At 35.9% G+C, this 26,873-nt stretch overlaps 1 protein-coding gene across 1 annotated transcript in view; it reads left to right on the forward strand.

The window, feature by feature from the left end:
- DOCK2 (dedicator of cytokinesis 2) overlaps positions 1–26,873 on the forward strand; it is a 205,649-nt gene that overhangs the window by 57,323 nt on the left and 121,453 nt on the right. The window contains exons 27-28 of the mRNA XM_059825590.1: positions 9,709–9,857; positions 20,759–20,854. Coding sequence (XP_059681573.1) covers positions 9,709–9,857; positions 20,759–20,854 — 245 coding nt within the window. The remainder of the gene's footprint in view (positions 1–9,708; positions 9,858–20,758; positions 20,855–26,873) is intronic.

The raw sequence follows: 26,873 nt of genomic DNA on the forward strand, positions 1-26,873 counted from the left end.
TTGTTAGAATGGCTTCATTTCTATGTAAAGCTATTTTTCATGCGTCACTGGTGGTGTTTTTAGGAAACCTATTACCAAAATTCCCTGACCATCTCTCCATTTTTGAGAGATCACCAGGTTAAGACATAACTGTTTACATATGACATGCATTTTTTTTATTGCAGTTATTGTTTCTGGGCTTATAGTATTTGGAGCTGACCATGGAACATTCACTGACATTATGTTGAAATTTGTAAATCAGTTAGCCTTGGCAGAATTGTTTTTTATTGGCGTGAAATGAATATAAAATGCTTGAACATACAATGAAATGTATATGTGTTCACACTCCTGCTTTTGACTTTGTATTCTCTAGAGGTCCACTCCTGATTAGGAGTTTGTGCTGTAGCAGAACACTGTGAGATCTGCTCCAAAGAATATAAACTCTAAGTAGGTCACGCAGATGGTCACTGGCAGGGGTGGGAATAAAGTTTCAGTCTCTTGGCTCGAAATCCAGGTCCTCTGCTCACTGTGGCTGTAGACATAGCTACTGCATGTTCAGCATATGCGAACCACTTGCTGATTTTGGAAGAACAGCAGCAAGAGACATATGTTAGCAGTAGGGGTTAATTTGCCAGATGCCAGAAGAAATGCTGAGACTATAGTAATTTTTTTTTTTTCTGACTAAAGAACTCTTTCTGTTGTACTGTTGTTTAAACAAGATAGGTACTTGCACACACCCATAAGTAGACTGGTTTCCTAACATTCATGTGTACATTGCTGAGTTTTGTTACCTGTGAAATATTCTGATTCTTTCATTTCACTGCTTGAAAAGTATAGGTAGTTCACATGTTGGTGATCTAGAATAGCAAGGATTTTAGTCAGATCTGAGATTTATTCCTTAACAAGTAATGCACATATAAATGTGTCCTAAATTTTTGAGGTGCAGCTGAGGAAAACTATCAATAGGTCAGTCCTGTGCTATGAGTATTTTTTGTGTGTGTGTGTGTGTTACTAATTATATACAGGTTAAACTACGGCATCTTTTCAATTAGATTATATTCTTAAATACTGTAATACTAATTTTAAGCAGAAACCAGTAAAATAAAATAGGTAAACTGTAATATAGCATGTGGAATATAGCACAAAGTGAATGCAAATGGGTTTGGTAACGTTATGTTTTTGTACATTAGAACCTCAGCAATCTAAGACTGTGCCGCTAGACTCTTTAATGACCATTTCTGTCTGAAAAAACCAGGAAGATAATGACTTGTACTTTCATGTTCTTTGGAATTCTTCTTTCTAAAGGTTTGAATTTGTTATGTGGGCTATGATCTGTCAGGAAATGTAAGTTTGTGTTGTATAATGCCTATGTTTCGCAAGGAACATAACGTTTGTTTTTTGGTTTCTTCTTTTTCTTTTAAAGATCCAGCTGTTAAGTCCATGTTGTGATTTCAGATACATGCAAGTTAAGGTCAACTAAGAAAAATTTTAGGATTAAAATGGTGGTGTACAGTCGGCATGCAGTCTGTGTTCTCTCTTGTATGTAATCCAATTAAAGATTTAGAAAGAAGTGTGTTGTTTTTAGGTTCAGGACTGTTAAGAAAAAGTTGAAAAAAAGGTAGAAGCAACATTAATAATTTCTGATTAAGCATCTTTCAATTTAATTATTATTACTGGAATTGAATTATATATATTGATTTTAACTATTATTGTAATCTTAAGTTGTATTTCTACTGATACGAGTTCTTAAGCCAAAGTTTTGTTTTTAATTTTCTGTGATTGCTTTCCTTCAACACTGTTTTCAATACAATTTCTCAACATTTTAAAATGTTTGAACATAGGAGATTGTTAATGCATTTGACTCTCCCATTTTTAGCTACTGGGAAAAAATTAAAAATACTCATTGTTCATAAATTCCTTTAAAATGTTTCTTTCCTGTGGATTCATTCTTGAATTTTGTACTTAGCTTTGAAAAGATTCATTGAAGAAACACACTCTGAGAGTAGGTTGTTTTTTTTTCTTCCTCCTTTTGTATTAATTTCTGTATTCATTTTTTTTATTCATCCTGTATTCATTTTTGTATTCATTCTTTATTCATTTTTTGTATTAATCCTGTATTCATTTTTTTGCCAGTTCTATTCCTGCAATATTTTAATGTGGATAAGGATGGCATATGCATATCTGTAGGAATTTATCTGCATACATTTGTGATGAACACGTGTAGATTAAAGCCATTACTTTCTTCTGTTTATGGAGGAGTAGGTGACATGCTCGATATTGCTGCTGTTAAATTTTTGTTAGACTTGACCCATTATGGCAGGTTTTTTTAGTTGTATTTTTTAAAAATCTTGATACATGGAGGGAAATCTAAATCAAGTTAGGTGAACTAGTTTTAACAATTAACTTCTAAATGTGTGTGTAAAAACTGTGTTTATAGCTACTTCAAGCAGAAAAGAGAGGACAAAGACATATTACAGAAGTTGATATGAAGCTGTTACTTCAGCAAAATTTTGTGTGTCAATTAAATGAAATCTGGAAACATGTGAGTTGGAATTGACCAATATTCCATAATCTAAACACAAGGCAAACTTTTTAAATCTGCCAGAGAGGATATGCTGACAAGCATTTGTGGCAGGCTGGCAGATGGTAATGATTGCAAGCTGGAAAAGGCACTGAACACTTAGTGTTGTTTTGGCTACAGCAACAGTAGTGTTAGATGTTGCTGTGGCTGCCTTCGAATACATGGCATTACTCGGCGGCTCCCATGAGGGGTGGAGAAACTTGAACATACACCTTGAAGTTGGGAAGTGGATGTATTCTGCAGTGTTATGTTTGGTCGCAGTGGTATGCTGTGACTGTTAATGCTGTGCCTGTTCTGTATCTAACCTTACTTGCTGACACTTGCTTTGAATGGTCAGCAACAGTGTTGTGTGCTGGCTCACAGGATCAACCATTGTGTTTTCTCCTTCCGATGTTAGTACTAGATTCCAGGAGACAAAAAGAATTTGTATCTTACACTGCTGTCGGAGTCTGTAGGTGACGTATGGCACCTCCCCTTTCTGTGACTCTTATCTAAACTGTGAAGTTTGAATTTAGATTTAACAATGAATAAAATATATATAATTTTAAATTCATTACTTTTGGGCTCTCAACAAAGATTTAAATGGCAAGTAATGAAGAGGGAAGACTTTGAATAGAAAGATGCCTGCAGTTGTGAACAGATGTCCTTTGTGAAGAAGCATGGCGCTTTAATTGAGCACTGACTGCCATCAGAAGTCTCTCCTTGTTGAAAGAATGTTGTTAACTGATTTTATTTTTAAGGCTTTGCTCTAAATCTGTATGCAGATGACACCTATGTCCTTATTAAATTGGCATGCCAATTTTTAAGTGGGCATGAAGCCATCCTAACAGATGGCTATGACTGCAGGCATGCCAGGGAATCAAGAGTAGTGTTTCCTAAGGGAGACAAAAGTGGTGTTAAATCTTTATTACCATTTTGGCTGCACATATGAGGCAATCAGGAATGAAGCCCGTCTGTGATTTTTGCTGAAGGAGACCCAAATGTCTTTTTTAATGACATTGTTGCATTAATGACTTAGAGTTTGAATTTCATTTACCTGGTACAGAAGAAATCATTAGATATCTTCTGAAGGAGAATAAGGTGAATAGAGGGGTTAAAAAAAAAAAAAGAAGAAACAAACTTAAAACTGAAACCATCTAACTGTGCTTAATCTTTTACGAGAATGAGCCCACCTGTCCTTATGCAGGAAGATGTTACCAGGGAACTTCTCTCTGAGAAGTGAGTTGGAATTTGGGGTTGATAAATACGTAGAACAGTATGTCTCTTGACAGACCTTGATGAACTAAATGCAAGATGCTCAAACTGTATGTTGATGTTTTATGTGTTCAAATACAGTTTGGGACAGCACATGGTTTATTCTGGCTTCTAGAAAAAAAGCCAGTCGGAACAGTTGTTTTTTCATGGGTTTGAAAATTAAGAAAGAGTATATCTGTCTTTGGCAATCTTATCACATCATTTATCAAGCAAAAAAGCAACTAGTACTTAAATAGGCATCTGCCCCACACCATGTCTCTCCCCCACCTGTCTTGAGCTTTCTTGGGGCAGAGGGGAAGATGTGTGTATATGGATTGCTCAATCATAGAATCAACTGTAAAGATAACACTGCCAAGTCCACCACTAAATTATGTTTCTAAGCACCACGTCTACACGTCTTTTAAATACCTGTAGGGATGGTGACTCAACCACTTCCCTGGGCAGCCTGTTCCAGTGTTTGATAACCCTTGAGACAGTTTCTTCTCATCCTATCACTTGCTATTTGGGAGAAGAGACTGACACCCACCTAGCTCCAATCTCCTTTCAGGTAGTTGTAGAAAGTGATAAGGTCTTCCCTGAGCTTCCTTTTCTCCAGGCTAAACAACCCCAGTTCCCTCAGTCACTACTCATAAGACTTGTTCTCTAAACCCTTCACCACTTTGTTGCTCTTCTTTGGACACGCTCCAGCATCTCAATGTCCTTCTTGTAGTGAGGGGCCCAAAAATGAACATAGTATTCGAGGTGCAGCCTCACCAGCGCCAAGTACAAGGGTACAATCACTTCCCAAGTCCTGCTGGCCACACTCTTTCTGATACAGGCCAGAATGCTGTTGGCCTTCTTGGCCACCTGGGCACACTGCTGGCTCATATTCAGCCGGCTGTCGATCAACACCCCCAGGTCCTTTTCTGCCAGGCAGCTTTCCAGCCACTCGTCCCCAAGCCTGGAGCATTGCGTGGGTTTGCTGTGACTCAGGTGGAGGACTCTGCACTTGGCCTTCTTGAACTGCATACCATTGGCCATGGTGTCGTCTGCAAACTTACTGAAGGTGCACTTAGTAATGAGTCCAGATCATCAGATACTATAACAGAAAGTTTTACTTTGGCTGTTTCTTTTCTTGATTACTGTATTCCATTATTTTCTTAATTTTTTCTCCTTTTTCCTACGAGCATCAACGAGTTGTTGATGCTCAAATGAGCACTTTGCTCATTTTGCTTGCTTAACTTGTGCAATGGTACCTTAATATTATAATCTGGAATTTACATAACAATTCAACAAAATTTTCATTGTTTCAGGATAATAGGGGGATTTAATATTTTGTATAATGTTCTGGTGAAATGGTTTTAACAGGTTTTTTAAAGATGAGAATGAGTGACTACAGTTTTATGTTAATACTAGCCCACCTGCAGGCTCGGGCTGAGACCAGGGCTTGTTTGCTACAACTGCTAGTCTTTCTCAGTTACCTTGTTTGTATGCGTTCATCAGAACATCTTGGAATTGCATCCTCATATAGGATGACTTTAACTGGTAGGGATCTTATAAAATCTAATTCATTTTCCTTTTCTAAGACTATTGTCTTTTGTTTATGGATAATGTCCTAGAATTACGTTATCTGAGTTGTTTACTACACATAGAATGAAGTAATGCTCCTGTATAGCCTTAATTAACAAGCTGAGTTTATCTAGTAGCCAGTCACAAAATACAGGTATATAGCCTTAATCTAAATCAAAATAATGAACACAAAAAAATTACAATTTGCTTATAAAAATATGTTGAGCAATTTTTCCATTAATTACAATTGCAGATTGTTTTTTTTTTAATTAAAGGAAATAATATAGGTAAGGCTAGTTAAACGACCTTTGAATTTCCGTGTAGCTTGACACTTCAACATTGTTTGCATCTGAAAATGCACCGCAAATAATTGATCAGCTGCATATATTAAGTTCTTTTAATAGAGTCCATATGTATCAAATATGGATCAAATTTTATTTTATAATGCAAAGTACAACTGGGAGTAATGAAGCTTGCAGAGTAATTAGCTCTTAAAACTGGAGGAAATCAATTGTACCTTCTGCCTCAGTACAGTAGGAAAATTTTGTCTATGCCAGAAGCCCCGCTTTCTTAATGTTTAAGTAGTGTGGAATGGCTTTATGCAGAAGAAGAATTATGTCAAAGACTTACTTCTGTTACCAAAATACGTATGTGTGTGTGTGTGTGGTTTTTAAATGAGTTACAGACAACAGTGGGCATTTTGCATTCTGGTAGGAAAAGTTTTAAATGGCCTCTGAAACACAGGTATGGAGGAGTTTTAAATTCAATGAAGTTTACTTCTCCTCTTTAAGGTGTCCAGTGCAACTTGTAACTCATGATCTCCTCTACGCTGCCCAATTATTGATCAAATGGATATCACTGGCATGTGAAGTCAGGTGTAATTTAGTGATTAATATACACATACTACCTACCTTGAAGTCCTAACTTTTTTTCTATCTGAGTACTTAAAATATACTTTAGCTAAAATACAGGATTCCCCTTAATCAATGACTTTGTTCAGTCTAGTCTCTTACTTTACTTTTGAAATAAAGCTTGTTAAGTATAGATTTTTATTATGATTTATTATCCAGTTGCTTTCTGTAACTTTAGAAGTTACCCAAAGAGAATTTTTATATTTGCTAGCTGTCAGACATTTCAAGGGAGATCTTAATGGCTTAAAAATTGAGCTGGATATTATTTTGGAGGAGTGGGGGAATAAGTATGTTTATCCTGGCAGATGTGAAACTGGTATGTGCATACAACATTCCCTTCTCTTTGTGAGTGCTGAAAAGTGGCTGAGATGTCATGTAATTTGATATGACTTTGAACATTGTTGTTATGAACAGGCCTGTTACATAGCAGTCTCTACTGATTGTTTTGAAGTGGAAATGTTTTAAAGCACTATTTTTAAGAATGGTAGTTATAAGAAAACAGCTGCCAGCTATATTTCTTACATGATGTTGATTTGGACTCTATGACCTGTGATTGCAGATTACTTAAAGGTTGGATGTGTTTGTCTAAATATGTCCATCTTCATGTTATATTAGTTGTAGCTGTTACTGTGTCTTGCAGAATGTTATAGTTATGCATCCTTATAAAAAGTAGAGTTTGTACACAGCAGGTTTAGAGGGGAGAACTTGTGACACAAAATGTGGCAATGTGTAGACGTAGATATAACTGCAGACAAGTATGTACAGTGATACTGTACACAGATGAGCTTTATTGCCTATCATTTGGATTAGTGTATTGGATCCACAATGCTATAGGAAAGATGGGGGTTTAGCTTGTGATGAACCATTCCTTCAGCATATCTAGCTTGCAGTTAGAGAATGGGAAAAGGAAGACAGGGATGAGGCAGAGTGGGTATCAGAAAAGATAAGTTGAATTTTTGATGTCCCTCAGTGCTTGCTGCCTGTGTATTTTCATAGAGGTTAAATATATGTGAAGCAATTTTTTTGCATCTCTACAGATGCTGTGCAAGTGCTACGGACTGAATTGACAAGAAATAGGTTTCTCTCATCTGTCTTTAGAATCATGATTTTGATGTCATATCTTCTGGTGTAGGAAACCTTGATGTTTGAGCCTATGGATGAAAAAAATTACAAACCCTGAAAATGTCATGATTTGCATATATAGGTATAAATGTAGAGATGTATCTTTGTTCCTAACTTTCTGACAGTCTTCATTCATTTTCCAAAGATTCAAGATCTAGCAGCGTCCCGTAAATTTCTTGCTGTGTGCTGGCACTTGTTATCAGTAGTTGGCTACTATCTTCTGTTTCTGAGGATTAGCAAGTGGTCATTTGCAGTGTACCAAGCTACCGCTATGCTACCATTAATTAGCAATTTTTGCAATAAACGATCATAGAGTAGTTCAAGTTGTAAGCAACCTGAGAATGTCTCTCATCCAACCTACCACTCAAAATGCAGTCAGCTGTGAGGTCAGACCGGTTTGCTCTGGGCTTGCTCCACTTGGGCCTTGAAAACCTCCAAGGACAGAGACTGGGCAACATGTTTGTTCCACTGCTTGACTGTCTTCATGAGGAAGAAGTTTTTCCTTCTCTCCAGTCTGAAATGCTTGTTTCAATTGTGAGTCCATTTATTCTTTTTTCTGCCTGATCCACTTTAAAATCTGTTAAATGCCGTCTTTTAGTAACAGACCAGAAATCCACTGCAGTGCCATTTTAATTTCTCTTTTGCAACTTCATAAGCAAGTTCCTTGCATGTGTCTCACTGAGGTGACATTCAGCTTCTATCTCAGGAGCATATGGACTGTATGGAGCAGTTATAAGTCTGGCAAATAAGTCTTTCAGCCCAAGTCTGCAGTGGGAATGAAAGTGTCATTGCTGTTTTAGAGAAGCGGATGTTTATACTAGTAGGTTTAGCAGGTGTTTACATTACTACGCTTATGATCTTTTTAATGACTATCATGAAATGGAACTTGGTTAGCAATAGATGTTATGTCCAAGGGAAAAAGTATCATAAATAATTTTGGAGTGGTCGGAACCTTGACAAATAAATCCTGAACTGATCGTAATATGAACTGTTTCCCGCCCTGAATAACCGTAGGCTGTTGAAGGACAGTTTCCACAGATTGCAATGAAAACAGAATTAAAGTTTTTCTATCTTTTTCAAAAGTAGGTAGGTGATAATCTAATTTCCAACTTGTACTTATTTGTTGACTGATTGTTCTAAATAACTCTTAAAAGAAATAATAAAAAGCCACATTTTAATTTTTGCAGTAATTAAGAAGTTTTCTAGTTTTGTTCTACTATTTTTTCAGAAACTGTGATATGCAGTATTGACAGAAAATAGTATCCAGTTGGTGGTATAAATATTTTTCCAAAGAGTTAAGACAGAGAAGAATTTTGAGCAATAAGAAATCAGTTGAGTGGAAATGAGTAAGAACTTCAGCTCACTGTCTGTGACTAGAATGCTTCTGTAGTTACAAATTTTATTCTAAGGTGAAACCTTTGAAGGTACATTTAGCTCCGTTTTCTTCCTAGGTTATTTTCATAAATATAACAAATCTTTGAAGCATCTGCTCAGAGTTATTCACGCTGTTGTGCAGTATTCTGTTTAATTACATAGCACTGTACAAGTAAGTTGCTACTTAAATCACTCAGTGGCATGTATCAATTAAATTAGACAAAAAAATATTCTGTATCTTTTATTGCTAGGTAGACAGTGCTGTCACTGAAGTTATTTCAAATCTGAGCATCTTGTCCTCCCAACATTTCCCATAAGCACCTCTGTCTTAAAAAGTCAATGTACACATGAGATTGAAATGTAACTTTCTATTTGTGTCAGCTTCCTTAGATTTAAATAAGGATGAATGGATCCGTGGCTCTCACTCTCATAGGCTTGATCGGCCTTTCTTTAGAGTCTTTTCCTTGTCTGCTTTCTTTTATGTGTTTTTAGAAGGTATTTTTCAAAATGATACATGTAGAACAATTCTCTTGCTGTTTGTGTCTTATTTTCAGAAAGAATAATTCAGTAAGTATAATGTTTTTATCACATTATAATCCTGTCACTACTTAAACATAGCTTATTTCCAGGTGTTTTGCATGTAAACTGAATAATTTGTCCCTAAGTGTTTGGGACAAGCTAAACAGCCTTCAGAATTTAACTGAAATAAATTATTTTTATCAGGAAGTTGTGTTTTTCATATATGAGAAATACTGTTGACTTACTCCTAAACTTATGTAATATTTTTGTATCCCTGAGGCATGATTGGTAAATCAACAGTTCCATGTTGGAAGGGACTGTAGCTGTTAAAGCATATTGTGTTTCACTGGTCAGAGGAGGTTTTATTTGCAAGTAGTATTTGATTTATACTTGTTCTTAAAATAATTTGCTTTCTTTCAGAATGCAGGGATATTCTGCTTCCTGTCATTACAAAAGAGCTGAAAGAATTACTGGAACAGAAGGATGATCAGCAGCTCCAGGTCCAAGAGAAGAAGTACTGTGTTGAATTACTCAATAGCATCCTGGAGGTTCTAAGCTGTCAAGACCCTGTAAGTATTGATGATGATGTAGAGTCTGTAGTAAGCCTGAGCTGATTAGGAAGTAAATTATTGATGCTGATGAATCTCATATAAATTTTTAATACAAGTCAGCAGCAAATTGAACTTTTCTCCTATTTTTCATAAACTCAAGTTAACGGGCAGTTGAGGTACTAACAGTGAAGTACTGAGATCTATGCTATCTTTTCTTTTTTCATTTCTCAATTTTACATTCTTTAAATAGTCAGCTGCTGTAAATCACCATAGTATTATTGAAATAGTGAGGCTGCTTTGTTTTTTCCTAGCAGAGGTTTAGGCATTTTTAGTTTTGATAGATAAAGTTCAATGGAATAAATACTGAAATGAATTAGAATATTATGACACCAAGCTGAGTATCTATGATATTGATGACACCAACCTGAGTGGTGCAGCTGACACGCCTGAGGGAGCTGGACGAACTCGCGAAGTGGGCCCATGTGAGCATCATGAAGTTCAACAAGGCCCAGTGCAAGGTCCTGCATCTGGGTCGGGGCAGCCCCCGGTATCGATACAGGCTGGGGCGTGAAGGGATTGAGAGCAGTCCTGTGGAGAAGGACTTGGGGGTACTGGTGGATGAAAAGCTGGACACGAGCTGGCAACATGCGCTCACAGCCCAGAAAGCCAACTGTATCCTGGGCTCCATCAAAAGAAGCGTGGCCAGCAGGTCGAGGGAGGGGATTCTGCCCCTCTCCTCCGCTCTGGTGTGACCCCACCTGCAGTACTGTGTCCAGCTCTGGAGTCCTCAGCACAGGAAAGACATAGACCTGTTGGAGCGCGTCCAGGGGAGGGCCACAAAAATGATCAGAGGGATGGAGCACCTCTCCTATAAGGACAGGCTGGGAGCGTTGGAGTTGTTCAGCCTGTAGAAGGGGAGGCTCTGGGGACACCTTATTGACTTTATTGTGGCCTTTCAATACTTAAAGGGGGCTTATAAGAAAGATGGGGACAGACTTCTTAGTAGGGCCTGTTGTGATAGGACAAGGCGTAATGGTTTTAAACTAAAAGAGGGTAGATTCAGACTAGATATAAGGAAGAAATTTTTTATGATGAAGGTGGTGAAACACTGCACCAGGTTGCCCAGAGATGCCCCATCCCTGGAAACATTCGATGTCAGATTGAATGGGGCTCTGAACAATCTGATCTAGTTGAAGATGTCCCTGCTCATTGCAGGGGGATTGGACTGGATGAACTTTAAAGGTCCCTTCCGACCCAAATTATTTGATGATTCTATGATTATTCTAAGTATTCAGAATAATTTTCAAGTTTCATCTTGTCTCTTTTAGAAAAAACTTTGTAGTTTCTGAAAGAAATGTTTTTCAGTGTACAAATGTTGTAGCTTATGGTTTGTGCTTTCAGCAATGTCTGTGTAAACCAGATTACTCTGTGCTACTTCATTTTGAGTCTGTAAGTTTCTTTGTCAGGCTCATGTAGTTTTGGAGCACTGTAGAAATTCTGGTCTGGGTGGTTGCTTTTCTCATTTGAGAGACTATTGAATTCACTTTTTAGTCCCTCACTTTTTAATGAGCAGTAGGTTATTTGGTGAAGTTTCATGATAATGAGGAATTTATTCTAAGGAAACCTCATAATTATGTTAAGGAAGTTGTAATTTCTCTTATGAATACATGCCAGTTTCTCCTGAGCTACACTTTTCTGATACATGCGTTCAAACTTTGCAGATTTTGGTTTAAGGCAAGTTGTCATTTTAGTGGTTTTTCACTCTGGATCCTTGGATCTTTTTCTAGTAATGAAATTATTACAGCATGTTGCTTGGTTTCCCAAAAATCTTTGAGTTTGAATCTCAAGAGGCTTGTGTGTTTGCACAGGGCAATTTTTTCATGTGTGTTATGAGCTATTTTCCTCGTTGTTTTAGACATAAGCACTTCAGGAGGGATTGATACAAGGTGATACTTAAGAGGTATTAGAACATTTGAATTTCAAATGGAATTCATAAGAGAAATGATGAAAGCATAATAGGGCAAAGGGTGAAGTTATAAGTTTATGGAGCTATAATGTAAATAAACCAGTTTTATTACTGTATACATTAAAGGCTGAAACACAGTCGTAAAGCAAGATAGATCAATACTTTCTGCATGTGTACCCCAGAAACTGAGTTTATTTTCAAACTTAACAGTTGCTGTCCATAGTAACAGTAGCTGACATGACAAAGACCTTGTTAGTGCTTACTGAGAATATGGGTTTGTAGCTCATGTTTGCATTGCTATACGCAGAACAGCATGAAAAAGTTGAATTCTTGTTGCTTGGTATGCATATATGTAACCCCATGCAGTCTGAAGACTATTTTGTAGATTCTAACTTGTCCAGTTTCCAAGAGTAGGAACTGATACATCCAGAATGATGTGGAAAAGCATTTACCAGAGAAGAAACATTTGAAAATGTAGGGTTTTTTTAAAAGGCATCCCATTTTATTTATTTCTCAAACTACTGTTTCTAAAGAAAAACAACCCTTTCAATCCGTGCCTACTCATATTTTAAGTGTGACTGTTGGTACAAAACCAGTTACTAAGTAGAGTTCTTGCTAATAAATATTTCTGTTAATTTTTGGAAATGCTTGTAAGTTTCCATCTTGGGGGAAAAAAAACATTTTAAAGTGTAGATAGATGATTTTTTTTTTTTCATTCCTCAACATTAGTAAAAATCTATAGCTTGACGGATGGAAGATGACCTATATCTGACCTGATACATTTCCTATAGAAACATCTATACAAATAAGGTGTAAGTGAAGTACAAAGATGATTGAAGAAAAGCAAGTGTTTGTTTTAATAAATTCTGTGTTTGAGAGGTTTTTAACTGCTGGTTTTGAACAGTTTTGCAAATGAGTTAATGTATATATGCCTCAAGGACTTAAAAAAAAAAATAATAAATAGAGAACTACTTTAGATTTCACTTGGTTAGTGTGATGCTGCTGAGAGCTTTTGAAAAGCTCTAAATTTTTTTTTCCTTCAGCTGTTCTCCCTTGATATTAGGCAAATACTTAGCTGTATTTAAAATCAAATGCATTTTATTTTATAATTGAGGATATAGATATCTTTAATAATATGATTTTTTGGTTGTTTTTTTCACTGAACAGTATGATGCGTATGTTTAAACACAGCTGGAGACCCAGAGGTTTAATGGGTGATTGTACTCTTCACAGGTTTGGACTTCAGTCTTTTAACAATCCAATTAAAATTATGTAATTTGGATAGAATGATCTTGTTTAAAAGCATGCAATGCATTCTGTGCTTTTCCTCCTATTGAAAAAGGTAGCCAGGCAAACCTTTTTGCATTATGACAAACAGTGGCATTTTAGGCAACATGTAACCCATTATGTCATGAAAATTGCTGAGAATTTAACACGCATGCATTTAAAAAAAAACAAACACATTCACATTTGTTTCAAACAAGTGGCATTTCTTCAATAGCTTATTTTAAGGAAGGTAACCTGTAAACTGGAGACTCTCTGTGAGGTGGTTGGGTGGCAGTTATCTACAGTTGCGTTTACAATAAATACTGATGAATTTCTAATATAGGGAGGAAAGCCCCTTGGAGTAGGTTTAAATCAGTAGTGGTATCAGCATATGATGACCCCTCTGGAGGCATCATATTCACGAGTATAAGAAACATCATAGAATAGTTGGGACATCAATAAAAGAACCAGATGCTTTAGTACTAAAAATCTGCTTTTGAGATGACTTCTCTGAAGAAGAAAAGACCAAAGGAAGGGAACACCTTCAATACAGCAGTATCTAAGGCGTCAGACAGTAATTTGTCTTTAAGAGACAGTGCAGATTTCTCTTGAGTGCAACATATATGTTTACTTTCCAGCTAAAGTGAAAAGTCTTGTTTCAAAGATATACAGTTTTGGCGTGCAATGGGAAATACTTTGTGTCCTCTACTCATACAGGCAAATGGAAAAGGTTCACTATCTTAAGATTAATGCAATTTTCAATTGAACAATTAATTTCCTGTACCTCTTAGCATCTTTCTAAGAAAATGGATGATTGACCTGCTGGAGGAGAAAACTTCAGGTGTTAGTAGCAGACTCGCTTCACAGTATTAATTGTAAGCTTAACTCTGTCTTGAAAACACCAACGTCTTGCCCATATGTCTTCTGGTTTTCCATCTCAATAGAGAAATCTCATTTTGGATCAGTATTTAAAACTTTTTGTAAACTTAACTTTGATATTTTTGCATTGGATTTATTTTTTGAAAATCACCAGAAGTAGAATATACATGAAGGACATAAAAGAAGCAGTAGTAGTTGTTCTGTGTTTTGTGTGGACAAAACTTAGATTGTGAGGTGATCTTTGAAGTTGTCACAGAATTTTTGAAGAATGTGTTTTCTTTGTCAAAGCAAAAGATACTGTAATATTACCAGCTCTGCTCTACTGTTTTGCCCTATATTGTTTGGCAAGTGGGAACATGTGAATCCTCAGATCCTTATGTTCAAACCTTGTTCACTTCAGCTGCTATCTAGCTGCCTGGTTCTGCAGGTACCAAGTACATAGTTAAGAACACTGGTTTATGGTAAGGACTTTATTTTTATCAATAGGCAGTCATTGTTAGGCATCTGGGTGAGGTGCTTATGTTTGATTTTTAAATTGCCTCTACAGCAAACAACTTTTGGACATAGATGGCATTGTTTTGACTGAATCATGTCTAAAATTATCTTCATAGCTTAAGACTGTGTGCTTTTAGCACCTGTGAAATACAGTTAAAGCTCGGAACAGCAAGAAAGTCATTGACGAAGGTCTTGGTGAAATCTGTGATTTTTTGTTTCTGTTTTAATTAAACACACTTCCCTTTACCCCCTTCACAACTTCCATGTGTGCAATCTGACAGCCCTTCATAAGGTGACTTGGTCTCTTATCTGACATATACCCTATAGTTTAATATTTACTGTATCAGAACAAGTTTTTATTTACAGTGCTTACATGATTAAATGTAATAGTAAACACTTTCTCTTGGAATCTAAAATAAAATCTTCGTTGAGACTACAAGTGGAAGTGAGATGTATAATCTTTTCCTGTTCCATGCACCAAGTCAGTAATTGACAGCAGCAGCATTTTAAGCTGTTGATTATATTAGCAGACAAGTCTGGAAGCATTTTAGAATTGTACAGAAATTTGTAAAGCATTTGCCTACCTATGGCAGATCTTAAGGCTTTAGCAAAAGAGAATTTCAAATGAATTTAGTTAGGAAACCTGCGTGTTCTTTTAGGGCCAGTTAGCTGTAGACAATTTTCAGTCAGAACAATGCATAATTATGAACTATATGATTAAAAAAAAAATCTTTATCCTTTTATGTGTGCTTTTGTGTGTCTGTGTGTCAGAGGGGGAACACAAAGTTATAGAACTGGTTGCATAAGAGAGCAAGCATACTGGATCTGGTTGGTATAGAGTTCATTGTCTTCATGGCAGCCCATGTGGTGCTGTGTTTTAGGTTTGTGACTGAAACAGTGTTGATAACACATCAATGAAAATTTAATTATTGCTGAACAGTGCTTGCACAGTGTCAAGGTCTTCTTTCTTTCTCACTCCACCCCATGCCAGGGAGTATGCTAGAGTTGGGGAGAGGACACAACTGGGGCAGCTGAAATGAACTGACTGAAGAGGTATCTCTGAGTGGATATCTCAAGTACAGGTTGTGTAATACTATAATTCTGAAGAAGCCATTCAGTTAGTCCATGTTTGTGACTGTCCAAATAAATGAGCACTCTATCATATTCTGAAGTGCGTGGTTGACTCCAAGACAACACAATTACTGGAATTTTTGTCCCAACCCTGTAGAAGTTTAAATAGAACATGAAAGCTAAATCAAACACTAACTGCTATTACCCTGCACAGATGTTTTTAGAGAGAGTGAAATTTTGTTTGGTTTGGATTTGCTATTAACGGACTTGTGTGTATCAATGTGTGCCATCCATCCCATCAATGAATCTAAAGGCATTTGAGTTCTGTGAGAGAACTTCTTACTGCTGACCGGCATACCATCTAGGAGCTCTGGTTGTTTCATGCCTTGGTTGTTAATTTAGCTTCTGAAAAGTCTTATGTTTAACCAAATGGACTGCAGCCAAATGGTGAGTTTTCCAGGTTTCACTAAAAAACATATGTCATCCTTGTGAAGTGAAACGTGATCTAAGAAAATGCATGTTACAGTGGGTTGCTAGACTGTCTTCTGAAGCTAGAAACTGTTAGTTAAAATAAAAGCTGAAATCTTGTGTATAGGCAATGTGTGAAAACACTGTTTTTCTTGTTAGCAATGTCAGTATTGAATGCCTAATTGTTTCTGAGATTATCAAGAAGAAAAGTAGTCTCAGTTCCGTAGAGAAACCATTTTAATTAATTTGCTAACATTTTTTCTGAAAATTCAAAGGCTTAGTGGAAAATAACCTGTGCATGCTTGAGCATATGTTAAATTTTTTCCAGGAAAGGTGTCTTATATACTACTTGTGAATTCAGAATAGAGCTCATCTTTAATAACAAAGTCATGGCTAAATGTTAAAACCCTAATGTAATGTTCTGAACTGTTGCTAATAATGGTACAGCATGTATTGCAACGTGGAAGGAAGTACAGCTAGATTATAAGAGCCTTCATCTTTGAATTTAAAAAAAAAAAAAGCAAACTAATGAACAAGTGACTTCCCTGTGCCCAAGGAAAGTGTGCAAAGTGCTACTATGTAGTTTACAAGTTTTGGCTGTTGATTTTTTTTTTTTTAATTATAGTGGTAATCAATATTATAAGAACAGCTATGATTAATGAAAATATCTTGAATTGTAACAGAGGCCAAATATTTCTTGCAGCACTGCAGATAACAATTCCAGCTGAAATACCAGTTTTTATCTCTACATTTGGTATGGTAGCTGCATGGGCAGAGTTTTAACCAGAAAGCTATTTAGGTGTTGCAGTTCTTGCAGTGAATCATAGTATCTTTCCTCGGTGAAAGAAAATACTCTCTGTAAACTACATGCTGTGAGTTTTAGTGCTTTTAGAGACTGTTGTCAGAAGGTAGCCACTGTTACAGCAGGTAGCTTTGCATACCATCAAATGAATATTAAGAAGTATCAGCAAAAAAAATCTCTACCATGTTTACTTTGTTTTATGTGACTTCCCCTTTAATGGTGCTTTTTTTGCCTTGGCTGTGTAGGGTGTTTTGGTCATGTCTTCGTTAGCAAGGAGTGTGTCACAACACGAGTGTACCATTAGATTTATGTGGTTCGTTGTGGGGCTGCTGATCAATCTGTTGTACATGGCTTGGGGAATTTACACTGAGTAAGATAGGGTCTGATACTGTGGTTCAAACACCTCCATTATGCATATGGCTCAGCTTTCTGAAGGCAAACAGTTTAGAAACATGCTGGGGGACCTTATATTGGTGTGACCCAAACATTGATCAAGAACCTAATGTATTCATTTCTAGAACTGTCAAGGAGCTTCTAGTTTATCTCTATCTGGAATGAATCTACTTTGCATGCAACAAAACCACTCAGAAGCAGAACATGGTAAATGGAAGTGATCAAGGGATTTGCCTCAAAAGTGTTCCAAACTAAATTGCTGATATAGGCAGAGCCATATAACTTTAAGGGGCTTGATTTATGTTTAAGATAAAGGTATGCATAATTGCTGTATTCCATTTTTGTGGTTATGGGGAGGAAGTTATACAAATAATACAGTTTCTCAATTTGATGTTTGTATTTTCCAACTGACGTAAATAAGATGTGAAAAATTCAGGGGCAAGGTGTATAATTGTATATATGTTTTGTACTGTGAGTTGCTTCACCTTTCTTCTACTGCTGTGTTAACTTGTAGCTTGATAAAATTACATATTTTTTGGCAGATGGCTTGCCATAGGTCCTCTGCGGTCCTAGGATACATTCTTTCAACAGTTGAGAAGGCTTGTTTGAAACAAAATGCTACATTTTGACTGGTACCTCAATACACAAGGGTAACTAATGTTCTACACTTCAAAGCAAACCTTGAAATTATTTAATAAATGCAATACTCTGGAATAAGAAATGGCAAACTGCTTTTGGACAGAAATGCACAATCATAAAATATATTGCTGCAGTCAAAGTTGAAGAAGAATATGTACAAAAAAGGTTTGAAAACAAAACAGAAAAGCTGCATAGACCTCTGTAAATAAAACAACAATCATCAAGAGTATACTCTGAAGATGTATCAAAAATTTACCCAGTGTGTAGTTTATTTAAAACTAATTATTTCCTGAACATTACGTTTGACATTACAGTAATGCTAGTGAATATGGAAAGCATTCAAGTTCAAAGAACAATTAGGACGCCTTTCACAGAAACACAAAATCCTGCTGGTGGCAGGTGGTTTTCACTGTAAGGCTACCAAACAGTTCCTTGTCTGTGTACTCAGTATTGCTGTTTCCTCCATTTTTCACCATGTAAGCTGTATTTGTCAAGTAGAGACTGTCTAAACTGTGATAAAGACAATCCTTGAATGGTATATATATTTTCCAGCAGTTTTCACCAGTGTTTCCAGTAGGATTTGAAAATGTGTTGCATTTTAGGTCCTGAAGGCAGTGGATAAGATACAGCTCTTGTGTTTTCTAGTCCAAGAAATCATGCTATTTCAAGCACCTTGGTGGCATTTTTCTTTCCTCTGGTTGGCTCTTTTTTTTTTTTTGACATCCTTTGTCCCCTCTTCCTCATGCTGTCAACATCTGTCTGATTGTTTTCCTTTTTCTGGCTTGTGAGATGCAATCGCTCTCTGTATTTCTTTCCTATTATCCTCTGCCCCTTGTTCTCAGTTCCAAGCAGGGTGCAGTAACTATTGTATCATATGCTGAAACAGTATTGAAGAATCTGTGATCCCGTTAAATGCATCTGTGATGCATTAGTACAGTCTTGAAAAGGGAAGTACTTGAGATGGTAAGAGTGGCTTGTGTAGCCTCTTAGTCCAATAAAATTTATACGTTTTTCATAGAATGTTTCAAATGATGTCTTGCTTTCTGGCTGTATAATAAAACACGCCAAAAGTGAAAAAGCTTGTGAAGATACTCTGATACCAAGGGCTGGTACTGTTCAACAATCCAGTGGCAAGGCTAGATTTTCCTTTTTCTCCTGTGAGGTCAACTGTGCCAATACATTCATTAGGAGGACTAAGATATGCTGCTTCTGCAACATAGAGGCCAAAAGATTCTGGTTGTTGCTCTTTGAATGAAAAGTGTCTTTCTGATTACAACTTTGCATAAGCCTGAGGAATTTGCTTTGCTGTGTGACAAAAAGCAGTTATGTTTTACTGGAAGAAAGTGCAATTTTCTTTCACAGGTTTTCCAGGTGACTTAAAAAAAAAAAAAAAAGGAAAAAAATAGAGACAAGAAAAGTATTTGGTTAATTATTAAAGCTGATATGGGGAGAGATGCACTGTAGGTTTTTATTTTTAATTTTGCTGTTATTTCCAGCGCATTTAAAATATAAAGAGCCAATGAACTGTCTGGTTTTCATATTATTTGATTGGCATAAACCTTCAAGCTTATAGTATGTGTATTGGGAAGCAGAAGAGATGGAAGAGAAAGCGGCTTTGTGAAAGCACTCCAACAAATGTGTCTTCTGTGCAGCAACTGTCAGGTGTAGTCTTTTTATAAATATGGGACTCCAGAGAAATTTAAATTAAAAAAAGAAAACACAAACCACAAACAAATTACTCTGTGAGTACGTTGTTCATTTATAGAACATAGTAACTTTTGAAACGCTGTGACAGGCGAGAAGATCATTTAAGCTTGCATGTGTCATAGTCAAAGGACACAATAGGACTAAATGGTAATAGTAAATAAAGGGCTAGATATGAGGAAGGTCTCTATTACAAGGGATGCTGGCCTGATCCAGGTTAATCAAAACGGGAGAAAGAAAGGAGACAATGTGGGATGTCTTGAGGAAAAACAGCCAGAAGCAGTTTCTCCTGGGGTGGTATTGGAGATCAGCCACCTAAAATATTGTTAAGACATCACCGTGGCTTCTGTGATTGTGGTGTTCTTTCCATACTGCATGTGACGTTAAAGAGGTGCCTTGTTTGGTGTAGGCCATTTTTTTTTTTCTATTAGAAATTTGGTTAGTGTTTTTCTTTCTTTGGTTGTTGCATGCTAGTTTCCAAAGTTGTCTCGTGATCAGAGTAAGGTCAGTGAAATTGGTGAATATAAGGTTATTACCCCTCTGCTCAGTGTTTTAAAATAAATAATCAAATACCCTTTTGTAGGCAACATGCCAGAGGTACTTATTGTTTGATGTGAGTTGGTGAATATTTGTCTTTGGGCTGCAAAGATCACTCAAAACTTGATGCTGACAGGTGGCGGGTCTCTAGTGTAGCCTCAATCAGCCAGATCAACCAGTACTTCAGCAATGGGGCCACAGGGCAGACCATCTTCAGTTTGTGCCCTCACAGAGCTGCAAAATGAAATGAAGATAAATTTCTGCTTTAATAATTACATACTTTGTGACTGAAAGCGAAGAATATTACTGAGCTCCAGACTACCCTGAGGGCCATTGACAGATGTGGAGAACTATGATACAATATGCCTCAAATATTTGTTACCAGGGTGTTGCTATTAAATTATAGGCTACCCAGTAACTGGGAAAACACAAGTCCCTTGAGTGGGGGATGGGAAGTGACTATTTGAAACAAAAACCAGTTATGGGATAGATAGGGCTAAAATTGGACTGTGCCACTTGAAATGAGTATTCCACTGAAATTGCTGGAACTAAGGAGCAGTGTGAGCAAGAATTAGCGTTGTTCTTTCAATAGAGTGGTTATATTATACAACTTGAACTGTCAACATGGAAATAACTGGTTTCTTCTTTCTTTTACAAGAGGTATGGATTTAATACCAAAACTGTTTTTTCCATTTACAGGCATCAACTTACCACCATATTCAAGAAATAATGGTGCAGTTATTACGCACAGTGAACAGAACTGTTATTACAATGGGACGAGATGATCCCTTAATTGTGAGTAATATTCTAATATATTTTTAATGCTTTGAAAGTCATTTTATAGTTGTCCTGAAAAAAATGCAAATATAGTATTTGTGGAGTCCTTGTTTGTGCACTTTTTTAGATGTAAAATAAAAGATCTAAAGCTTTACTCTTTTTTTTCCATTCAACTGTGCCACTGTAGTGTCTTTTGAAATGTAGATGAATACTGTGGGATTTGTGTATTTTTTTAAAAAACATTAATTTGAAAGTTAATTGCTGTTTGCAAAAAGAAGGATGTTTTATAAACCTGCATGAAGGGTACACGTTTAAAATAGTGTTTCTACTAACCTAAAGTGGAAGCATCTGAGTAAAACTAAAAAAAAACCAAACCCTATTCTGAATAGCTTATATAAGTAATATGGTGGATGCTCTGTTTCTCCCAAATTTCCCCCATGCTTTACTTTGTGGAGAGTTAGAGTTGCTATGGAACAGCTGCCATTCCTGGCTCTGCTTCTGGAGGGGGAAGATGGTGCCCTATGTGCACAGGGAAAATATCTGGGGATGCGCTGGCACAGAGCACTCACCTGAGATTTTTGTGGACATTCCACAGTTTGAGAGTTACAGTCAAGGACAAATTCTGCAATATATTCAGATTTAAGTACATAGCTCATGAGTACTTCTCTTGATTTAGACTATTTGTGAGAATGCAAGCCAGTTGTGAACTTGCCCTTCAGACTGTGCGTTTAAGAGAAGATGTATATTAATTGTTTAGTCTTTAGAGATTTACATTATTCTGCAAAATCTGATTGTTTTGGCCGTAAGAGGTACATTGCATGTCTTCTAAAAATGTGGTTTGTTTCCTTGTTCGTTTCTGTTGGAAAACGAAAATAACAGTTTTAGATCATTGCCAGTCAGAGCACGTGTGTCTCCTAATGATTAGTCTCCTAATAATTGAGTTCTTCAGAGGAGATATTTGCCAACAGTTGCTTCAAACTCCCTGGTGGTAGATCTGCAAGTTTCAGAAACCATATCATTAACTGTTTATCAGAACTCCAGTCTGTTCTTTGTGTGTAACTTTCTGGCATGTACACCCTCATAATAGGAGGAGGTTTTGAATGAAGACCCAGTGAACCTTTCAGTTTCCTACACTGTTTGAAAATGTTTTCTGTACTTGGAAAGAAAGAATCATATGAATATCTTGAATGATGTAATAAAGCTATTAAGGATTATTTCTGGATACCATAAACAGTAAATGAAGAAGCAAAATGAAACTCTAGTAATCCTGCAAAAAAGGTCCTTATCATTAGGAAACATTAAGAAATCATTAGAAAACAAGCTGGTTACAGTCAATTGAAATGGCTTGGAAAATCTTATTGTTTTTATTTTTGTTTTTTTTTTTTCCTCTCATATACTGTAATTTGTTCAGCTCTTTTTACCTAAAAAGATAAAATCTAGTGTAAATTTTGAAATGCAGATGTCTGAATGCTAATAATCCTCGTAAGCACCTATGCATATGTGTATATTGGACATTTTAGGGTTTTTTTTTAAAGCAGAATTCCAGTAAATCATAAAGTTTTCTAGAACTGAGGCAAGATCTCTCAACAGAGTAGTCTTTTACATGTGACATGTAAAGAAATTGCTTGTAATGAACAAAATAGTCTTTTGCATTCAGAAAGAACTGGCAAAATAAGCTCGTTTCATGCCCTGTGTACTACCTTTAGTTCACTCAGTTCATTTGCAGATTTGCTTTAAAACTTCTTGAGAGACCCAAACTTGTTGAAAGCCTGAATGCTTAATCTTTTAAAAAGGAAGCAGATAGTCAGGAAATACAGCCTTCTGCAGAATGCTTAGGTGAGCTAAAGTTGCTAAAAGTATGGTGAACTCTGCAAGTGTGGGTGGGACATAGGGAATAGCTGCAGTCAGACGATGTAGCTGATGCTGTGTGGGTATGAGGGACATTTCAAATTGGACTGTATCTGTTACTTACTTCTGGGAGAACAGAGGGTTACTCTTTAGATTCTTAAATCTGTTACTATGTTTCTGAATATTGCAAGTATTTTTATTATCTTCGGCTGTGTAATTTTCTAGAATTTGAAAATGGTGTGATAAACTATGCTAATACTATGTTATACTAATAGAAACAATGGTTACAATTTACAAGACCTGTAATTCCTTGCAAATTTAAATGACTTGTGCCTGATAGAATTCTGGATTTTATTTACCTGAGGTTTTTTGCTTTCCGGCAGAGATAAAAAGGTTAATTTTTATTTTCAGGAGTCGTTTTCACAATTTTTTAGCTTGTTGGCCTTTATCTTTTCTTGCTACAATGCGAGTTGAATCTAAGGGAAGGTGCTGCCTTGTGCTCAGCTGGTAACAGCATGCTGTGAGCTTTGTTCATGTAATTACTGGAAAGAGTCAGGCTAAGAAGGACAGAATATGTTCAGGAGAGGGTGTTGGTGATGGAAAAGTAATCTGGCTCTCTGAAACTACTGCAGAGAAAACTTGCTTAAATGCCACTCTTGCCTTCATTGTGATGTTTTTGCAGTTGAAGGCTTTAGCAGCTGCTTGGTTATTTTCACTATTAAAAAAAAAAAATAAGCCTTGACTGTTTGTAGTTAAAATACTTCTAAACTTGTAATAAAGAGAGATAAGTTTATTTTGTGAAATTGGCTATTCAAGCTTTATCTTGAATACTTCATGAAATTTAGACTTTTAGTTAAAAGGGCATCGTGATGCAGTGAAGTCCTACTACAGTAATTATAGAAGTAAAACTTTAGAAGCATGTAGAATACAGAAGTACTTGTTTTCGGTATTGGCTTGGATAGGTAAACAACAATATCATAAATCCACCATATACATTTTAAACCTTTCCTTGGTACTCCCAAACTTGATTTTGTTCACAGTAACAGTTTAGCATAACGAAAAGAGTGCAGTTATACTACACAGAAAGTTTTTCGACAATATTTATATAAGATACTGTACAAGTAAAGACTTTGCTGAAAAGAAAACAGTGTGCTCGGTTAACCAAAAAAAAATACCCTTTGGGAAATAATGACCAGAGAAACCATTTTGCAGAGCTGCCGTGGTTGCAGAATATGATATATTCAAATATATACATGGTCTAATTAAAAGCTACTGCTTTTTTTATTCACTATTCAAATTGAAATCCTTTCTCTAGCTAGAAAAGCTGCAGAATGATTCCATGAAAGACCTATTTATTCATTTCCCGTTCTTTTTCCTTTCCCAATGAACAGTTGTTCACTTCCTTTGTAATCTAGAAGTTGTTTGTTATTAATTGACTCCTGAAATCTAAGAAAAATATCACATTTTATTGCAAAAGATAACATCACATTTAAAGAACCTAGAAATTTACAAAACATACATTAGATAATACATTTCATTAGGAAGATGTTTTGTATCTAAGCTAGCATAATTACTAAGTCTTGTGGCTTTTTCTAGAGAGCTATAGTGCACAAAACTATAAAAAGCCCCACATGAACTGCTGTTACATGTCAGAGAGAAATCAGTATTTTATTCATACATTCTGAATTTTTAAAGAAAGTTAGGTTGACTCCATAAAACATCAATTTTGAATACAGTAATTTTGGAATATGCCATGGTCTGTGCAATGTTTTATAAATAGCATATTGTAGTTGTCATTTCAAGATGTTTTTCAGAGAAGCCTAAAATATTTTGTATGCAAGTGCTGTCAAGTAGCTGTGGTTTGGTTTTTTTTTTTTTGTTGTTGGTTTGTGGTCGTTTGTGGTCTTTTGTGGTTTGGTTTTTTTAAATTTTATTTAAGAGTGTGTTTGTATGTATTTCTAACATTTATGTCCTACTCTGCGAGCTGGTTTTAGGCATTACACCATAATTTTCTAAATCGGAGAAATTTTTATAGCCAGTACTATTACCTTCTAACAATCTACCAATTTCTATTGCTTTTCCAATCTTGACATCATAAATTGCATAGTGTGTATCTGGTAATTCTTTTATTTCCTATACGAATTAACAATTAATTACAAAAATATTTTTAAAATAATAAACAATAAACTAAAAAGTAATGCTTACATATTACATTTTCACGTAGCTTAGATTCTCGAATTATGTATTACAAAGCTATTAAATCTTAGGTATTTTGTGTTTCTAGGATATACAAATTTCTATGTTAAGTCTAAATAAAACATACAGCAACTAAGCAGTCTTACCCTCTTGCTGTGGCTGATGCATACCATGACTGACACTTTCCCACTGTTACCTTTTAATGTAACAATTAGCCTTTTGCTCCAATGTTGTCTTTAAAATTTTATGTAGAAAGCCTGGTATGTGTGTGTGTGACATACTGTGGAGAAGATTGGGTATAACTACTTCTTGCATTTAGTAGGTGTGGTTTTATTGTGAAACTATGGTGCTTATTCTTTTGCAGGAATAACTTACTTCTAGCATACTTTTATTTTCAGTTATACTATTGCGTGTGTGTTGTTCATGGTGGTCAGAGTCTCTGCAAGAAGAATGAGGGAGTTCTGTCTGTGTTTCAGATAAGCCTTTTGTTTGCATCTTAAATACATATTTTAGAACTTGGCTTGCTGTTGCTACTACTGCTGACTCAAAAAAAATCTCCGTTGTTGGACTGAAGTCCTGAAGTAGAGAACTCTAGGAGCAACCTTTCTGAAGGACAGTGCTTTAACAGCGCTGTAATTTAATGTTTTCTTTTAAGGAAAACACACATCTTGAAGGGGGTTAATTTGAAAACGCTGAACAGACGGTAGGCTGAAAGACAAGTGAATGTTCCTAAATTGCAGCTGAGGGTCAGCTGGCCTATGTATCTTAAGTGTTTCCCTACTGCTGTGTGTGCATAGGTTAAAAAGAGCATTTCATAGACATATATGGATAACCCATACTTTACTGATTGAGAGAGAATTGAAAAACAATCAGCTGAGGAATATGAAAAACAAAGGCTAATTTTGACTGGGAAATTAAGGATTAAAAATTGTCTACAGTTCTGAATTCCATTGAGATCAGACATTAAAATATAAAACCTGTAACCATTTAAATCAGTACAGTTCAGTTTTTCAGAAGCATTGATGTTTGTTCAGGTAATAAGAAAGACTCAGAGCCTTATTTACAACTGTCTTTGGTTGGACTTTCTTAAACTAAATAGAGTATTTATGTACTTGCATAGTTTTACTGACCCCAGGAATTGATTGGTGCTGTGTGGTGAACCAGAATACTGTGATTTGTTTAAATTGAATAATCTGGATCCTTTGAAAATATATTGAAGGCATCGTGTTCATTATGTGCGCAAAACCAAAACCAGACAGCTCAAAATGAGCTTTTTTGTGCTTACAAACAGAAAGACAGACAAAAAGATTGCTTTCATATAATAACAACTTATTGAAAATCAGTTCTCTACAGAAGAAAACTTACTGGTTTTGCTAGTGTTACACCTGTTGGTATTGCTTATTATTATACCTTTATCACAGAGGATATTAATCTTAAAATGTTATTTTAATACACAAGAAACATTTACACACTAATAAATCCTTCATTATATTAATTATAGAGACTAATGCAAAATAGGAATGCTGTTGGCATACCAGCATAAGCACACATGTATTTGAGTGTAATATAATGACATGTTCTGATGTAATAATTTAATTCTTACCTTTGTTATACCCACAAATTATTACTGAAGAGCTTTTCTGTCTCACTGAATGCATCCTTTTTGCTCATAAAAATTTGTATAAGGCTTTTCTCCTGAAAAGCCTCTAAAATAATGATAATTTTGTGGCTGTCATTTCCCTACTGACTGAACTTAACATGGAAATGTTTAAAACTGTCAGTCCTTTAGAATATTGATAAATTAAACCATGTCACATAGCATACCCTCTTCTAAATGAAGACTACTTTTATCAAAAAACTTAGTTATTCCAGACAAAGTTCTTCTGTGCAAAATTGTTTTTAATGTGTTTTCAAATGTGTAATTAACCCTAAGAATTCAAGGAACACAGAAGTGTACAAAAAGTGTACAGACATTTTTAACTAACATTGCACG

Source organism: Gavia stellata, chromosome 16, assembly GCF_030936135.1.
Source record: "Gavia stellata isolate bGavSte3 chromosome 16, bGavSte3.hap2, whole genome shotgun sequence".
In the NCBI taxonomy this organism is placed as follows: Eukaryota; Metazoa; Chordata; class Aves; order Gaviiformes; family Gaviidae; genus Gavia; species Gavia stellata.